The 17,218-nt window shown below is 33.7% G+C and overlaps 2 protein-coding genes across 2 annotated transcripts in view; one reads left to right on the top strand and one right to left on the bottom strand.

Moving 5' to 3' along the window:
* LOC115239545 (malate dehydrogenase, cytoplasmic) overlaps positions 1–2,566 on the top strand; it is a 2,995-nt gene extending 429 nt beyond the window's left edge. The window contains exons 2-5 of the mRNA XM_029814129.1: positions 99–294; positions 649–971; positions 1,267–1,641; positions 1,910–2,566. Of these exons, the coding sequence (XP_029669989.1) occupies positions 99–294; positions 649–971; positions 1,267–1,641; positions 1,910–2,008 (993 nt within the window). The 3' untranslated portion in view covers positions 2,009–2,566. The remainder of the gene's footprint in view (positions 1–98; positions 295–648; positions 972–1,266; positions 1,642–1,909) is intronic.
* Positions 2,567–4,489: 1,923 nt separating this feature from the next.
* On the bottom strand, positions 4,490–16,635 carry LOC115239542 (E3 ubiquitin-protein ligase HECTD1). Its single transcript, XM_029814122.1, is given in 22 exon segments — positions 4,490–4,837; positions 5,009–5,546; positions 5,549–6,050; positions 6,133–6,703; positions 6,824–7,068; positions 7,142–7,357; positions 7,827–7,985; positions 8,084–8,340; positions 8,589–8,792; positions 9,008–9,218; positions 9,589–9,846; positions 9,973–10,259; positions 10,434–11,340; positions 11,444–11,997; positions 12,103–12,369; positions 12,626–12,661; positions 12,863–13,259; positions 14,089–14,202; positions 14,628–15,687; positions 15,758–16,098; positions 16,184–16,418; positions 16,503–16,635. Coding segments are annotated over 22 exon segments (7,740 nt in total). The 5' UTR covers positions 16,601–16,635; the 3' UTR covers positions 4,490–4,554.
* Between the last annotated feature and the right edge of the window lie 583 nt (positions 16,636–17,218).

The raw sequence follows: 17,218 nt of genomic DNA, 5'->3' as shown, positions 1-17,218 counted from the left end.
TATAGTTTTTTTAGTATATATAATTTTTATAATTATTATTTATAATTATATATAATATAATTATTATTATAACAAATTTTGTTCATATTTTATATTAGGCGGAACCTATAGATGTCGTAATTACTGGTGCTGCTGGACAAATCGCCTACTCTCTATTGTACCAAATTGCAGCTGGTACAGTTTTTGGCCCAGAACAACCTATTAATCTTCGATTATTAGATATTCCACCTATGATGAAAGTATTAGATGGTGTGGTTATGGAACTGGAGGATTTAGCACTTCCTCTGTTACGAGGTGGACAATGAAACATTTGTATATTTAAAAATAGTTTTATAAAATGTATTAAATGTAACTCAATACTTGTTACACATATATTGTACATGAATCACACTAATCGTACAAATTGTAAATTATATAAGTAATTTAATCATAATAGCTTAATATATATATGAGCAATCATGTCTTAAAAGAAGAACACAAGGTAACTGCAAGAAAAATAGTTTTTTTATCATTTTTTGGAAGATAATCTGATATGAAAAGATTTTCAACATCTCTCAATGAATGTGTTGTATTTTCGCCAAATGTGTGCTATTTATATTCTAATGGTATTATATAATTATATGTAAATAAGTTAATTTAAATTTGTAGAGGTTTTGCCAACAGCCGAACCAGCAAAGGCCTTTAATAATGTAGCAGCTGCTTTCTTGGTTGGCGCAATGCCTAGAAAAGAAGGAATGGAACGTAAAGATCTTTTGGCTGCAAATGTAGAAATTTTCAAGGTGCAAGGCGAAGCATTAGATAAATATGCTCGTAAAGATGTTAAGGTGTTAGTTGTAGGTAATCCTGCTAACACTAATGCAATTATTTGTTCACATTATGCACCGTCTATTCCAAAAGAAAATTTTACTGCAATGACTAGATTGGATCAGAATAGAGCACAGGCAGCATTAGCTGCACGATTAAATGTGCAGGTAAAACATATTCACATACACATAACACCCTTATACCCTCTACTCACTAACTCACTCATTCCTTAACTCATACTATTATAATTAAAATTCTTGAGATGTTTTTGAAATGTACAGAATTTGATTACACATGCAGTTATATTCTTTTCTTACATTTTCCACATTTTTATTATTTTTATTTATCATACAATGTAAGAATATATATATTTAAGCTATTATTATATGTATAGTATTATGTTTTACAACATTGTGTAATCTTATATAAATATTATTTTATAATTTTATTGTAACATAACAGGTTGATAAAGTCAAGAATGTCATTATTTGGGGTAATCATAGCTCCACGCAATATCCTGATGCAGCACATGCAACTGTAACGCTTTCATCCGGTGCAAAAGCAGTATCATCTGAGATTGATGACGAATGGTTGAATAATATCTTTGTAGCAAAAATTCAAAAACGCGGAGCCGAAGTAATAGCTGCTAGAAAAATGTCTTCTGCCATGTCCGCCGCTAAAGCCGCTGGAGATCATATGAGAGATTGGTGGTTTGGTACTAAACCTGGAGAATGGGTCAGCATGGGCGTTGTATCTGATGGAAGTTACGGGATTCCAAAAGATATTGTGTTCTCCTTCCCTGTTACTATTAAGGATAACCGCTATGAAATTGTGCAAGTAAGTTATTTCATAGAATATTTAAGCCCAAATATACACTATACAAATAAATGCCAAGTAACACTTTTCCCTTTATATTTTCTATCTGTGCATTCTTTTAAAAATCCCGAGATACTTTATATATCAAATGAGAGTTTTGTATTTTCATGCAAATAGTAATAATGTTCCTTTCTAATGGTTTTCCTATATTCAAATCATTAAAAGCAAATATATTTTTATTATAAAAAAATAACAAAAAAGCTGGATACTTAACAATTTTTATTTTCAGAATCTTCCAATTAGTGACTTCGCAAGATCAAAGTTAGATATCACATCTAAGGAACTAGAGGAAGAACGCGCAGAGGCAAACAAGGTATTGCAAAAGTGACTAGTAGTGTCAGTGCAAAATAATGAAATAAAAAAAGAGGAATTTGTGTTAGCAAAATTGTAAAAAAGAAAAATTGCAAAAAAAAAAAAATGATAAGATTACACAGATAAATATATAAAAATGTTTCAGAATTTGTAAAAACATTACAGCAGTCGCGAAAATATAAGTGATAAATATGATTTTCAAAACCTAGGTTTTTAGAGGTATAAGAATTTAAAGTTTGATCAACAATGAGCTATGATCGAAGTTCTTTATTTAAGAATCGCGCGTACGATCGCCAAATAAAAGATTACACATCAATATATTGCTGCAATGCTTTTATACTTGCATATATTTTAGAATACTGTATAATGTGTGTAATTTTCAATGTAAATACTATATATAAAGAATTTAAATAGAAAGTAACTAAAATTCTCTCTTAACTGTGGATTATCAAGTGAAATATAAATGTTATGTTTACTATCATAGATTGCATATGCAAGTCATCAATGTATATGTACATATAATCTGTAGACTTTGTAAAACTTATAACAAAAGTATATTGGAAAACATACCTTAGCACTTTTTTGCTTTTATTCACCTTCGCCCAGGAGAATAATTTATTTTACAGTAATGATAATTTTTAATATCAATATCATTATATATTCAATTTTTCTCACATACATTTATATTATCTTCATGTATCTTACTTTCTATTATTACATTTCGAGCTTTTTTCTATTATTATAATTATCGCGTGAACGCACGCATTAAGTAGCATATTATACACAAAGAATGTTTAATTTATTCGATCTTGGTAACATTCTCAGTAAAATATCGCAACTTCTTTTTCGTTTCATTTAAAGATACTTTTGTTTCTTTAAAAGTTAAAGACGATACATAAATATTTAGTTAAGAAGCAGATATTTAGAAGCTGTGAACATTGGTCTAGGTACTACAAAACATCTTTTTTTTTTTCAATATCATTAATGAAAAATTAATATTTTATAAACGTCAATTTTGATTTACATTATTGCATAAATATTTATAGCAAGTTATTTGTTTGTGTAATATATGCATATAATTTCATAATAAAGAAAATAGAAATTTTCGTAAAATTACCTTTTATACAATAAAGAATAACACACGCACATTTCCAATGAAGATAATATTCCAATGAACATTGATCTATAAGTGAGAAACTTCCGAATTTTTGTTGCATGAAAACAGTAAATATATTCAAAACATACTTGCAAAAAAGAGTGTTATAAAATACTTAAATTGTGAATAATTTTCAAATTGTGGACCAATTTTATAACAGTTTATACAATCAAATAACTAAAATATATTATTTTCAAATATCTTTTAAATGTTCAATTGTTATACAACACGCACACACATACAGCGCACGTGCGCACACGTCCATACATATACGCACATTTAAACAAATTATTTTTTACTTACAATGTACAAGAAAATAATACATCTGTCAAATTATCATTAATGTAATATATATCAACAACCACTGATTGTAGAAATCCGATTAATAGTTTGCAAATTGTAAGTTCAATAATAGATGATATTTATAATAAAATAAAAGAGGATATTCTCTAATATAATTCACAGCAGGATTACATTAGATATAAATATGTCCGTTTCACGCATTGAGCGCATAGATCGCCTGGAAATCTATAATATATGTTACGTGAATTATAGATTTCCAGGCGATCTATGTGCTCAATGCGTGAAACGGAACGCAGCCCTAATAAGACCGTTTACTTATTTCTCCATGATATATGCATATATGAAATATTACAAAGATTAACATACAAAAAATTAATGTGATTTTAAGAGAGCATCGGATCAAGCATTGGATGATGTTGGATGGTTATATCATGGATATATCATTTAGTAATCATGGATTTTCACTGATATAGCACAACACATTTATCGATAAATAAATTTTTCTCAAATAAAAACAATTTAGGAATATGTGTAATTATTTTACATTTAAATTTACAAAAAAAGAATGTATGATAACGAATAGATGAAACAGGGAGCTAGAAAAAATATATCCAATGTGTTTTCAACTAATCTATTTTACAGCAACATCCGTAATTGTAAGCACTAACTTAAAATGTCATATAAAAATCGCAAGTTTATATCTAGTTTAATTATAACAACCGATATTATAATTAATATTATAATATTATATATTATATATACATAATATTATAACATTGGCGTGAAACTGGTGTTTACACAATGTATTAAGTTAATATTTACATCTAACTATGGATGTTACTGTAAACCAGATTAGTGGGAACATGTATATAATCATTTCTGGAGAATATGTGTACAAGTATTTCTGCAGAAATAAAGTTTCTGTCCCTGATAAATAAAATAAAATAAAATAAAATAAAATTATTATTACAATAAAGGCCGTACTTTCTTTCTCTCTTTCGTTTCTACGTATATGTATCAATCCGCGCTAAATTATAATTTTTTATTTCTTCACATTATTTAATAAGAATAAATTTAATCTTAGAATAAGAAAAATTTTAAATTTAATTCAAATGAAATCCTCTTTCTCGGGTAGCAGCTAAGAGTCTTTCTTTCAGAATTTCCTCAGTAGGATATTCTGGTAATTTTAAGTAATGAACACAGGTGTTAACAGAAGGATAACCACCAGAACCAGCATCCACTTTCCGTACGACAGTTAATCTGGGATGTAAATTACATAAACCTCCTGGAGGTAGAGCCGAACAACCAGTAGCAAATTGTAAGAATGCTTTTCTTTCCGAACCAGTCAATGATAATAGCACGTTGACAAATCTTTGGAAGCCAGGACTGAAAAAGATTAAATAAAATTTATTATTAAATGAAATAAAATGTGTATGTGTATGCAAGCAATATCTATCATGCATGAGTCGGTTAAACCATCATCTATTTTTTAGAATAGTATTAACGGATTATTTTCATAAGTTTAATCAAAAATATATTATCGATACTCTGTCTTACCTTTCTTTCGTGTATCCTAGTTTTGGCTCGGTATAATTGAGCAAATCTTCTCTCGTCCACTGCGGATTCTGTTCCCCGCAAAGCATTGCCCGCATTTCCTCTGGACTAAAAACGTGGAGTTTTTCCATCGGAAAGACTTTTGAAAAGCCCAATTTAAACGCTTCGAGTTGCCTATAAATTCCCTGATTAAGGCAGTAATTGATAGTAAGATTAGTGTATTCTTTTGCATTTTCTATCGTTACTGCGATATCTGAGCCACCTTTGACTAATTCCACATGATCGTGTTGAAAAACTTTCGAACTTGGTGAATATGTCATGGTTAATGTTAAATCCTCAATAGCCACTGAAGTACCCGATGGATGAGTAATGTACAATGACATTTCTTCGTCAGTGGAATTTACACTATCGGAAAAAGTTCTATCACGTTTAGCAATTGCATTTTGTATCTCTTTCAGAAATTCTCCCCTTACAGGGTCCACCTCTGCAAGATCTTCTATATCTAATAAACCAGCATACCATGGACAAGGTTCTAACGATGAGTACGCGGCTCTTCCGATATAAAGCTACTAGACATGCTGGATGACATACTGTCCTGCGTAATGCCAGTAAGACCGATTTTCTCATTGACATTGTTCGAAATATCACCGCGGCACATTAATTTTAAGAATGGACGGGATAACGGTAGATCTACTAATCTATTATCCTGGAGAACTTTTGCTAAGAAGACTCCTAGGAACCAGAAATATCGAACAGCACGATCGCAGGCTGCTGAATCTTGTGGTAATGGGGCCGGGAATAAGCCACTGGCTCGTGTCACGTAATATCCCGCAGACCGAATTCTCTCTCCAGAAATACATGTTTGCTCTTCATTCAAGATCTGTATGCTATTATCGTCGGCGGCATCATCACATAACCAAAGACTTAAATCTTTACGTTGCAATTCCGCTGCAACTAATGCGAAAAATTCCAAAGTTGGTCCAAGACCGGTACCTTCTTCTCCTACAAATGCGACTTCAAGTATACTCTTACGGCTTGCATGTACCTAGAGAAAAAAATAAAAAAATGAAGAAATAAACGTACATTAATATATATGGGGCATGGTTTCTTTAAAATACAATTTTTACCTTCAATACTTGTTCCGCCCAATCTAGTAATTTCTCTCCTCTAGGTACACTGACTCGTTCATGCTTAAGCCTGCCGACACGAAATTCATGACTATCGTCCCGTCGTGGGCTTAAACCTGGTGCTCTTTGTCTTTCAAGGATCGCATCTCGCTGCGTTTGTAGCCATACAATAGACCGTGAAGCACCGAAGGCAGTGCAACTAAAATAGAGTCGTCTGGTTTCGAAGGGTAGCAGAAACGGACAGCTTCGTGCAAGTTCTTCGCACCAATTGGGCAATGCACCAGCAGCTAGAGCCAGTGGATCCTGAATCTGCTGCACGATCTTATTTGTGATTTTCTTGGATGTAAAGTCATCTGGATGAAGCCAATAGGTTGTATCATTTAATTCTTCCTGTTCTAATGAGGTACCGTCGTCCCGACCGGTGCTCAAAACAAATACATGTCTCAAAAGCTGCAGGACATCCTCCATAGTACACGCGTTTGCACTTTGCGTAAGGTTACGAGAATATAATGTTACGATCGGTGTTGCTCTACCAGATGATTCCTCGTCTCTAGCTTCCTTATATATTATGCTATACAAAAAAAAAAAAAAAAAAAAAAAAATTAGAAGAGAAGAAACAATCAAGTTACAGTTTTCTCTATATAATGTGTCTATGATTTCTATGATAAATTGACAAAAATTTAAACATTACGTGTAGGTTGGTTCCCATATCCTTTTCAATTTTTCTTGACGACTGCCCAATTCAGTTAATTGCATTAGTTCCTGGACCGCTTGAAAAATACTAGCGTGCGGATCTGAAAGCGGTATCTCAATATCCGGTATACCTGGAAAACCTGGTCCTTTCAAAGACAAGGAAAGTCTAGGCATAGGCAATGTTCCTATGCGGCTATTAACTTGCGCTTCGCTGCCAGGAGGAGGAACTTCCAAATCCGTTGTCTATTGCGGAAATACTTTCAATTAATGTAACATTTTCATAAGATTAGTTCTGTGTATAATTTATATTACTTGCCTGATTAATGTTTGTTCGGCCAGGACGTGGATCAAAAGCAGGAATAAGAGCAGAAAATTGACGCTTCAACACAAACTCGTCATCCCATGCACGCCTCTTGCTACTCTGTGGTGCTTCTTCTTCCATAAATGCTGCCAAAAGATTGCGACTTACCATTACTTCTTCGTATTCGCCTTCGCAACCGTCACCTTCTTCCTCATTTTCTTCATCTTCTTCCTAAAATGTGTGGAACGTAAAGAATATAATAGTAATTATATGACTTGTTTTATATAATTTTTATTAACACATTTGTCATTCTATCATATTTCTATCATGTTTAGTTGTAAAATTTTTATATACTTGTTTATATATTAAACGATATCGTAATTAAAAAGTTGAAAATCTAAACAAGTACATAAAGGACAGTAATTTTAAAATAAATCACAAGTTGTGCGGACACATATGTTCAGACTAAATCGGGTTGAACTTTTTCTTAGTGAAAATATTGAGACATTAATTATATTGTGCTATACATATAAATAAAATATATATATATTTTCTTCTAAAAATCCCTTCAATTTTACTTTCAAATTTTCGTCCAAGAAAGAAATGAATTTTAATTGAAGCAAAGAGATGTCTGTATAATTTTTAAATTTATCTTAGAATTATCTTGTATGATAAAAATGCTGCATATATATATAATTACCTCTTGATCATTTTCTTCGTTATCTTCTTCCTCCTCCAGAACACCATCTTCGTCATCTTCTAGTTCAGTCAAAAGCGTAGGTCCGCCGGTAGTACGACCTCCACCAGCGCTGGAAGTTGCTACACCTCCGCATGATTCCAAGAAGTCCTCAAGACTGACCTACATCCATACATAATATCGAAATTTAACAAAAAATCTCCAAGAGAGAACATTTTAACAGGAAATCCACACATTTAAAAAAAAAAGGAGATGTTTACCTGCTCGCTATCACTACTTGTACTAGTCAGAGACATAGTAAGCGCTTGTCCTAAGCCTGGTCCTGTTGTCGTGGTGACACCACTACCAGCTACTTGTCCACTACTCGTCAAGCTTGGATAACTTTGCGCCGTACTAAGTAAACCACCGGGAAAATTTGGACTGAGCGCCAATCGTACGAGACTAGACACAGAATTTGGTCCTCGTGGATTAGAACTCGTACTAGAATTTGAAGCAAGATGTTGTCCACCTGTAGGTCCTACAAACGTATTTTCTTCTTTAAAAATTTATATTGTTTGCCATGAAAGAAATGTAACAATATGTAATGAGAATTTTGCAAAAGTTGAATCATCTATCACATATAATGTATATAACCGAAAATGTATAATATTTAAGAAATATTTTTAATATAACATTCACAGAGAAAAATATACATACGTTATTACAAATATAGCTTGTAATAATAAGCATATTCGTTAATATATAATAATCTAATTTAAAACAAACCTAATGTTCGTCTTCGCGCCATTGCAGCGAAAGTCTCCAATAAACCAGTAGCAGCTGTTGATTCCAAGGTATTGTTAGCATCGGAACAAGCGAGATTAGGCACAGATACCGACATGGGATTGGTAACCACAACAGGACAATTACCCGTTGTATTTTGTGTAGATGAACTAGCTTCTTTCTCTCGAGTAATACAGTCTTTAGCAACTAATTCGAAAGAAATGTATAAATGTAAATGTAATAAAACATATATTATTAGCAAGAGGAAAGGAGATTAATGTACAGTCACGAATTAAAATGCGGTCATGTATCTTCCACATACAAACATGATAAGAGATTTAATAATTTTACACAGGTTTGATTTAAATATAAGCATTATAGCAATAAAACATGTATTATTGCAACAAAAAAGTTATATATACCATCTGCAATTCCTGTAGGATGATGCCTCGGTACAGATTTGATCCTTAATGAGTTTTCATCCGATTCGCCAGAAACGCTGATTCTAACGGGAACTAAACCAAGTAATTCACCGCTCAGAAAACTGTTAGTATTGTTGCGTAATCTGTCAGCTCCCTCTCTCATACGATCCAGAACCTCAGCAGTTTCTAAACTCAATAAGCCTCCGCTAGCCTATGTTACATTATTCATACATTAGAATTCATATCTCAACAGTAATATGTTCAGGTGTCTACTCAAATCTTGTAAAACAATTCCCTGTTCTTCCAGAGTATTTTTGTAATACATTTTAAACATATAATTCACAACTTGGCTTATTGACAAATTACTGATTGTTTACAATATAAAAGCAAAATTTAAAAACAATGTTTACCCTGTTGGACAATGTTGGACCCTGAGTCTCCATAAAATTACATAAGAATTACCTGATTTTTTTAAGTGCAAAAGAAATCCCTAAGAATTTCAGATTTTTCATATTTTTCCAGAAAGTAGATACTCTAATTTTAAAGATAGTAGAAAATTAGCAGAAGTACATAATTTTTACCTTGTTTCCTCTTATAGTAGCAAAAAGTGGTTTTGAACTGGATGCTCGATTACTAGTACTGTTAACCGGACAATCCGTATTAAGAGTGAGACTTTCGACGATAGTAGCTAAATCACTAGTAACGGCTGTATCCGGTCTGGGATGCAATACAACTGAGAGTTCACCTGTCGAGTTTGCTCCACTCTCACCAGTTACGGCAACCACTGCCTCGGCACGGGCTACCGATAACACACTCTCGGCTATCGATTCGGCAGCTTGCTGCTTGTAAAAAATATCAGAAAGAATGAATCTCATGTATTACATTAATTATTCTATTTCACTCTGTATGAAAACTTTAATTCTGCAAATATGTATGTAATAAATAAATAATAAAAAGAATTCTACCTTCGCCGCGAGATTATCCGCACTTGCAGCTTGATCGGTGGAAGCTACCGAACTACGCATAACGGTATCAGTGCAATCGGGTAAACTAGGAGTGCTATTTGATTTCCGACCAGTTAAAACTCCTCCACCACTTTTACATTTCATTGTACTGTCTGTCTCAAGACTAGTGCCGACTAATCTAAGATCATATTTTCCTTCCGCACCCATTCTATAAGAATTTGATCCACCATGATCCCACGTTACGTCTATCCATCCGTTATGTAATTCTCCCGTAACTGTGCCTTCACCTATATCAAGACATTTATATCAAGTTAGTTATTTCTTTGCAGTTTTATAATATTGTTTAACATGATCGCTTATCGTTAAACGCTGATGTTGTTTATCACACCTGTTACTACAAGTATCAATCTATCAATCTTTGTGAACACACACTCAGCATTCAAGTTAATATTCTCACATACCTGGTGGTACGCCGTCTTGATCCCTCCATTTCCAATCTAAACCTCTAGCCACTCTAACTCCCGCAATTAAATGTTTAAGAACTTGCGTTTTAATAAATCTTCTTTGTTTCCGTACACCGGCCTCGGCTTCCTTGGCTGCACGACCTAAATCTTCGCATACTCCAGTAACTTCTCCATATACCTCAAAACCAGATACAGATAGATAATGTGTTTGTCCAGAAGCATTCTTTCCAATTTGTTGTAAACGTAAATGCCGCCAGCCTTGTGTCTCTTCACTCGGTGGTTCTAATGTCCAGGTAGCTGTACTACCTGGCTCGTTTAAAGAACAATCGTCTACATGAGCATATAATGTTATCCACGTAACGCCGTCCTTTGATGCTTGAAACATCCAATTCCTCAAAGCGCTTCTACCGTATCCTCTCGCGTGTCTTAAGGTGTAAGCGTTAGGAATTATCCAAACTCCAAGATCAATCGAGAACCATGCGCGTTTGTCATCATTAGTATGACAATTCAATGCCGATGGATCGCGGCTGAGTATATCCTCGAGATGGCCATACGGTAAGTTTCTTCCATCGCTCGATGTGATGACAACTAAACCATATTGACCTGGGTTTACCCATTCGGGACAAGTTTTAGCATTTGTACCGATCCAATATAGCAAACCATTTTCGTCAAAATCATGCTGATATTTGAATATTATTCTATTTTCTTCCTTCAACTTTTTCACGAATGTAAATGTAGATCTATCATGATCGTGCCATTGCTTAGCTACCATTTTTAATAAATGATTCTCTAGCTGTTGTATCGTACTTAATGGTTCCATTTTTAAGCTACGACCAGATCGATCTATTAACGCGCATTCGCCAGAAGCTTTTTCCAATCGAAAGCGTAATCTCCTGGTCAGAATCTGTGAGTAAAACAAAATTGAATTGAAAAACACACAGAAAATAATATATAACAAAATTACATGTGCAGAAAAATTATACGCGCAGTGATACTGCAAAATATACCTGTAAACCGTAGCCTGATCCAGGTGTGTCATACAGGTATACAGGTAATTTTTCTATCGATTCTAGGACCGAAACCAACTTGTGGACTAAAATTTTAGCAGAATTATGTTCCTTATTCGTGTCTTTTGTCTGAAAACAACTATTAAACACAGTTATTCTCTGCATCCTAAGTTTAGTCGCCCTCAATGTTGGTGGTGAGGGTCCAGGAGGTGCAGCCAACAAAGCGAGTAACGCTTGCACAAGACCGCTGGAGTGTAATTCGTATGCAGATACTCGACCTTCCTCATTTAATAATACTTTAAGTTGCTCTAATGCGGATTGCAACACATTACGCCACTCACGATTTCCAGATTGTTGTTTCTGAGATGCTTTCTCTATTTGACTAACAATGGTACCAAGCTTAGCAACTACACCCCGTGGTTGAGCTTGAGCTACTTTAAAATAACGTTCATATATCTCTTGCGCTTGCACTTTGACTTTTTGTTTAATTGCTTCAATTTTAGATCTCAATCTTTTTCCTCTTTTACCAGTCCAACCTGCTGCAAATTCTGGACCTAAATCATAAATTATATAATGTAAAGTTTTATAAATAAATCCTAATAAAAAGAAGTAAGATTAAAATAACCCTAAAGTACAATAATTCAGTATTTTTCTCATACCTAAACTTGTTTCTGCCGTGAAAGAGTGCTTTGTACCTCTGTTTGATTCAAAAATAAAACCTGGCAAGTCTTCTCTTAAAATAGTTGCCTGTTGTTGGCCATCACTATTATGTATACATAATTCGCTCTCCTTTCTACTGGATAATGCCCAATTTCCTACAACCAGCCGTGTAGTGCCAGGTCGAGAGAGCACAGGCTGACTTACAAAGTTTACTTTTAACTGACTACGTGCCCTTTGCAGTTTCTCCAGAAATTCACCACGATTTTCTGTAAATTATGTTAAATTACATATTTAATTAATGTCAGATCAAGTATTATAGAATGGAATGTATGCCATTACAAGACAGAGGGAGGGAGAGAGAGAAAAAGAAAGAAAGGAGAAGACAAGAGAGATAAAAAATATGCTATAAGTTTTATATAACATGTAAAATGTAAGAATTTATATATATATATATATATATATATATATATATATATATAGTATAATATGCGAGTTATTACACAAATAAAACATATAACCAACCTTCAGTAGTAAGCGACTCTGTGTTCCTTCCTTTTCCTGTAGGCAGTTAGTAAAACCAGTTATTTTTTACATAGTTCCCCTCGCAAAAGTTAATCACAAATAAAAAATATAAAATAAAGTAAAAATAACATTAAAAATGTAGAGAGATAAAAACAGCACTTTGGTAAAAAAGACAATGGTAACAAAATGAATAATATATGTGTGCAAATGTACAGTTAAGCATGTATATATGCTCACCTGATGTATCCGTCCCACCTTCCGGACTTCCGCTGGAATACATAGTTGCCAATTTGCCGTCAAGAATAAATCTAAACCATCCGTTGCTCCCATTCGATAGTTCTAAAGCCGCTGCATCGGACCAAATGTATAAACAATCACGTCCTCTACATATACACCAGTCTCTCCAATGATACGCTCTACCTATTAATAATTCTTTCGCATCTTCCATTCTTTGATCATCTCCTGATTGATTTGATTCTGTTTCTGGCTCAGGTGTAGTTTCTTGTGGTCCGGCCAAAGCGGCAACTTTTGAAAATACTCCTAAACGTGCGAAATGTTCTAAGAATTCCTCTTTGCCTTTAATCATCAAATCTTGTATCATTTGCAGGACAACTAAATGACCGTCCTCATCTTCCTGTTAATATTAGAGAACACACACAAGTTTTTAAATAGTTTTAAATATAAAGCAAAACAATATTAAAACGATCACAAAACAGATAATAAAAATATTTATCTTTCGGAAATATATATAAAAAAAAGAAAAAGTGCAAAATAATTTACTTTTATTGTAAAAAAATAAATAAATAAAAAAAATGTTTATTTTGCAAAACTTGCACATAATAAATACAAGTATAATATGCATTTTTTTTTAAATTACAATTTGCGGAACTGCTAACAGATCCCACCAACGACAAACAGGCAGTAGACAAAAATAGATCTAATACTTCGATGATTTTATCAAAAGATTAAGATTTTTTAAAGTACATTCTTCCATTTATCTTTTTCACGTTTCAATCAGTTGATTAATTTATAAATTATGTATTTTCTTGTAAATCTCGCAATAATAATGAAATTTATTGTTGCAATTTCTTACAAGAATGCTATAAAAATTATCAGGAAAAGCATCATTGGCATTTTATAATTATGAAACTAATTGGATTAAGACTTTGAGATTAATTATATTCAATTTCTTAATAAAAATAAACGCACACATTAATATATAGATCTGTAATTCTATTGAATAATATGTAATATCCAAATGGAGACATGCGTATAATAAGTATGTTAAATTTCACGCTCTTTAAGTATATTACATTTTATTATAAACGTTAATATGAATGTACATGTAAAATCTCGACGCAATTATTAATTTAAAAAAATTAATGGAATCTTGCAGAATTATAAACAGCATGGAAAGGATTAAAGGGCTTTCGCGAGCGATGGGAATATGCAATAGACGTTACCGTCTTATCGAGAATGTAGTTGCAACAAGACTTGCGAGTCGTAAAGCCGAGTAATTTTGGACCAAACATCTTAAAAGCCATAGGTGATGATAATGGCGCCTTTATTTCAAGTTCCTGTGAAAAACCTTAATAAATCACTGATATCGCCAATCAATATGATTGTCTCTCTGCCTGCATGCATGTTGGGATCTTTAAAATCTTTTGTGTGCAGGAATATCTAATATTTTTTTGAGGAAATAGAATTCTGTTTTACATACATTATGAACAATTAATGTGCATAGTTTTATCGTGTTGATTTTGGTTATATAGGATTTTTATATAAAAAAGAGAAGGGAAGAGATAATTTCTCCCACAGTTGATTAATACATAGAGGGTAATCCTTTATAAAATAAGGTATATAGTAAAATATGTAAATTTTAATATAGCATTCTCTCTTTGTGATATTATGTGTATAGTGCAAAATGAACAATGTTTTTTAATATAAGTAAGCGCAAAACACTATATATTGATACTCTTGAAAAATTAGATATCACACTTACCTCATTATCTAAAACATTGGCAATTACTTCTACAAGCATAGCTCCACATCCCCCGGTTTTGTCAGATCTACAGGTTTCTATAAGCAATTCTGGTTGGATGTAATGCACCATTTTTCTGATCAAACTTAAACTCGCTTTTCTAACACTCGGTAACATAGTTGACTGAAAGGTTGCACAAAACACTGGCAATAATCTTTTTAGATAAACAGGCGCCATTTCAGGATCTCCCTTAGGTTCTGTAAATTCTTCTATTTCTGTCTCAAGTTTTCTATGTTCTTGACTCGGTGGTAACATCCATTCTCCAGGTGACTGTAAAATGGCTGCAACTTCTCTGTGTCCTTCATCGACGCGTTCTCTGGCTTTATCCAAAGGTGTTTTACCATCTTCGTCCCGCAAATCAGGATTAGCACCGTGTCTAAGTAAAACTTTGGCAATAGCTGGTCTTCCAAAACAAGCTGCATAATGTAGACTGGACGATCGCTGGCCCTTATTAACATCTGCTCCTCTATCGCACAAGAATTCGACCATCTCTTGCGTACCGAACGCTGAAGCCCAATTGAGCAAAGTTTGCCCAACATCATCCATAAAATTAACTTCAATCCCACCTGTATCAATTGCTTCTATCAAAGCATCTGTATCTTTTGAGCGTATGCAATCGATTAATTGTCTATGTGATTTTTCTCCAGCGCTATCTAAACGTCTCAATCTTGGTAACAAAGGACCAGATGGACCACCGGTAGTGTTACGGCCCAATGCTAATCTACCTTCAAATAGTAAGACTAATAGAAGATCTATTAACCTCATAGAATCGAGAGCGCATCGTTCGTCTCCTTTTAGTGCCTTTTCTATTGCATCTGGTAATTCCGAACGTAAAAGATCGTGCGTAATTGACGGCGATCCTCTACAAAGTGTCGATAAGAGACTAATTATGGTCGAAACAGAAGCACAGGATTTTGGTTCCGGAGCTGGAACCGTAGTTATGGTACTAGATGGTGGTGGTGTTTTTGGATTGCTGCAAGTCGCCGTAGTGGATGTGCCAGGTCCTGCTGCATTTGACAACCTAAAAAAGAATTTGCATGTAAAAATATATACTATGTTAATATAAATATAAAAAAAAATCATGCGCATACCGATATAAAAGTTCAGAAACTAATCCATTTGATGCTAATGGTGCAGGATCTGTTCCCCTTCTGGAAAACCTGTCTGCCAGTGATGCAAAGCAACGAAGTGCTCCGTCTGCAACGTGCGCATCCTCGTGTCTGAGTAACACCGATAGAGCCTCAACGCAATCGGGTAAAGCCTTATCTTGAGGTTCAACTTTGCCGCATAGACGCGTAACGACTGCCATTGCCGAATGCAACGTGTCCCGATGTACGCGCGCTCCGTGTTCTCGGATGAAGCACAACGCACAAGGTAGACCACCAGCCTCGAATACAGCGCCTGCTTCTCTCGCGCATACAAGTTCTAATACCTGATTTGAAATATAAAAGTAAGATTTGATTATCTTGCTAATCACATTTTATGCGATATTTTTATATGCGTGAAATTAATTATACCTTTATACATTGTTCTGCTAAATCCCGGCTGGCTCTAGAACCAAGTCCAGCACCAGAAAGTCGACTGCAAATAGCCTTCACCGCGCCTTCCATAGCAACCACTCTGCGCGTACATTCCGCGGAAACATCCAAGTAATATGTAATAGCTCGAGCAGTCACTTCCAACACACTGTCTGGCACTAATTCATCCAGAAAAATTCTGCAAAGTGCTGGGAGGAATGTGCGCGGAGGGCAACTATAGAACATAAAATATACTGTGTATCAATATCATTATTTACATGCAATTATTTTATTATCATTCAATAATTATTTTATTTACCATTCAAAGCAACGATCAACATTATCGGACATGAGTAACAGCATGCACAATTGTTCTAATGCAATTAACTGCATGTCCCTTTCGTCTCCTTGCCCCATACTGAGCCATTCCAATAAAGTTTCAGGGTCGACATCTGCCACAAAACCATATACTTACTTAAAAAAAAAAAAATTTTATTGATATATTTGTATAACTATTGTAAGTTGATTAAATTGAAACTAAATTAAGATACTTAACTAGTTTGTTCAGTGATTTAATAGTAAGTTGCTACTATATGTTTGTATAAATACAGCAAAAATTTTTGATGGGCCACTATAATGGTTGCTATGTAATAAACGCAAATGATAAAAACCACTATAGTTCTTTCTGATCAGAATTAAATAATTTAAAAAAAGGATTTATTCATTAATATCAATGACTAAATTAAGCAAGCACATGATGTTAATGTTATCGCAGACATCTATTGTGTTCAATCGTACGATGCAAATCATAATCTATGCAAGCTTACAAATACAAGCTATATATTTCGTGTTGTAAATTTAAGATATTTTTTATCATTTTGGTGTCTTGTTCTTTTTCTCTTTGAAGATATACGCTAACTCCGAAATCAAATGCGACAGATATTGAATGTCATTACGCGATATAAATAGCGAAAAATCAATTTGATTCGATGAAATAAAGACACGTGATTGTGATGTATCAATATTTGTGCCCAA

Source organism: Formica exsecta, unplaced genomic scaffold (genome assembly GCF_003651465.1).
Source record: "Formica exsecta isolate Colony F162 unplaced genomic scaffold, ASM365146v1 scaffold385, whole genome shotgun sequence".
Taxonomy (NCBI): Eukaryota; Metazoa; Arthropoda; class Insecta; order Hymenoptera; family Formicidae; genus Formica; species Formica exsecta.
The sequence above is the reverse complement of the archived record's forward strand: the minus strand, read 5'-3'. Positions and strand labels throughout refer to the sequence as shown.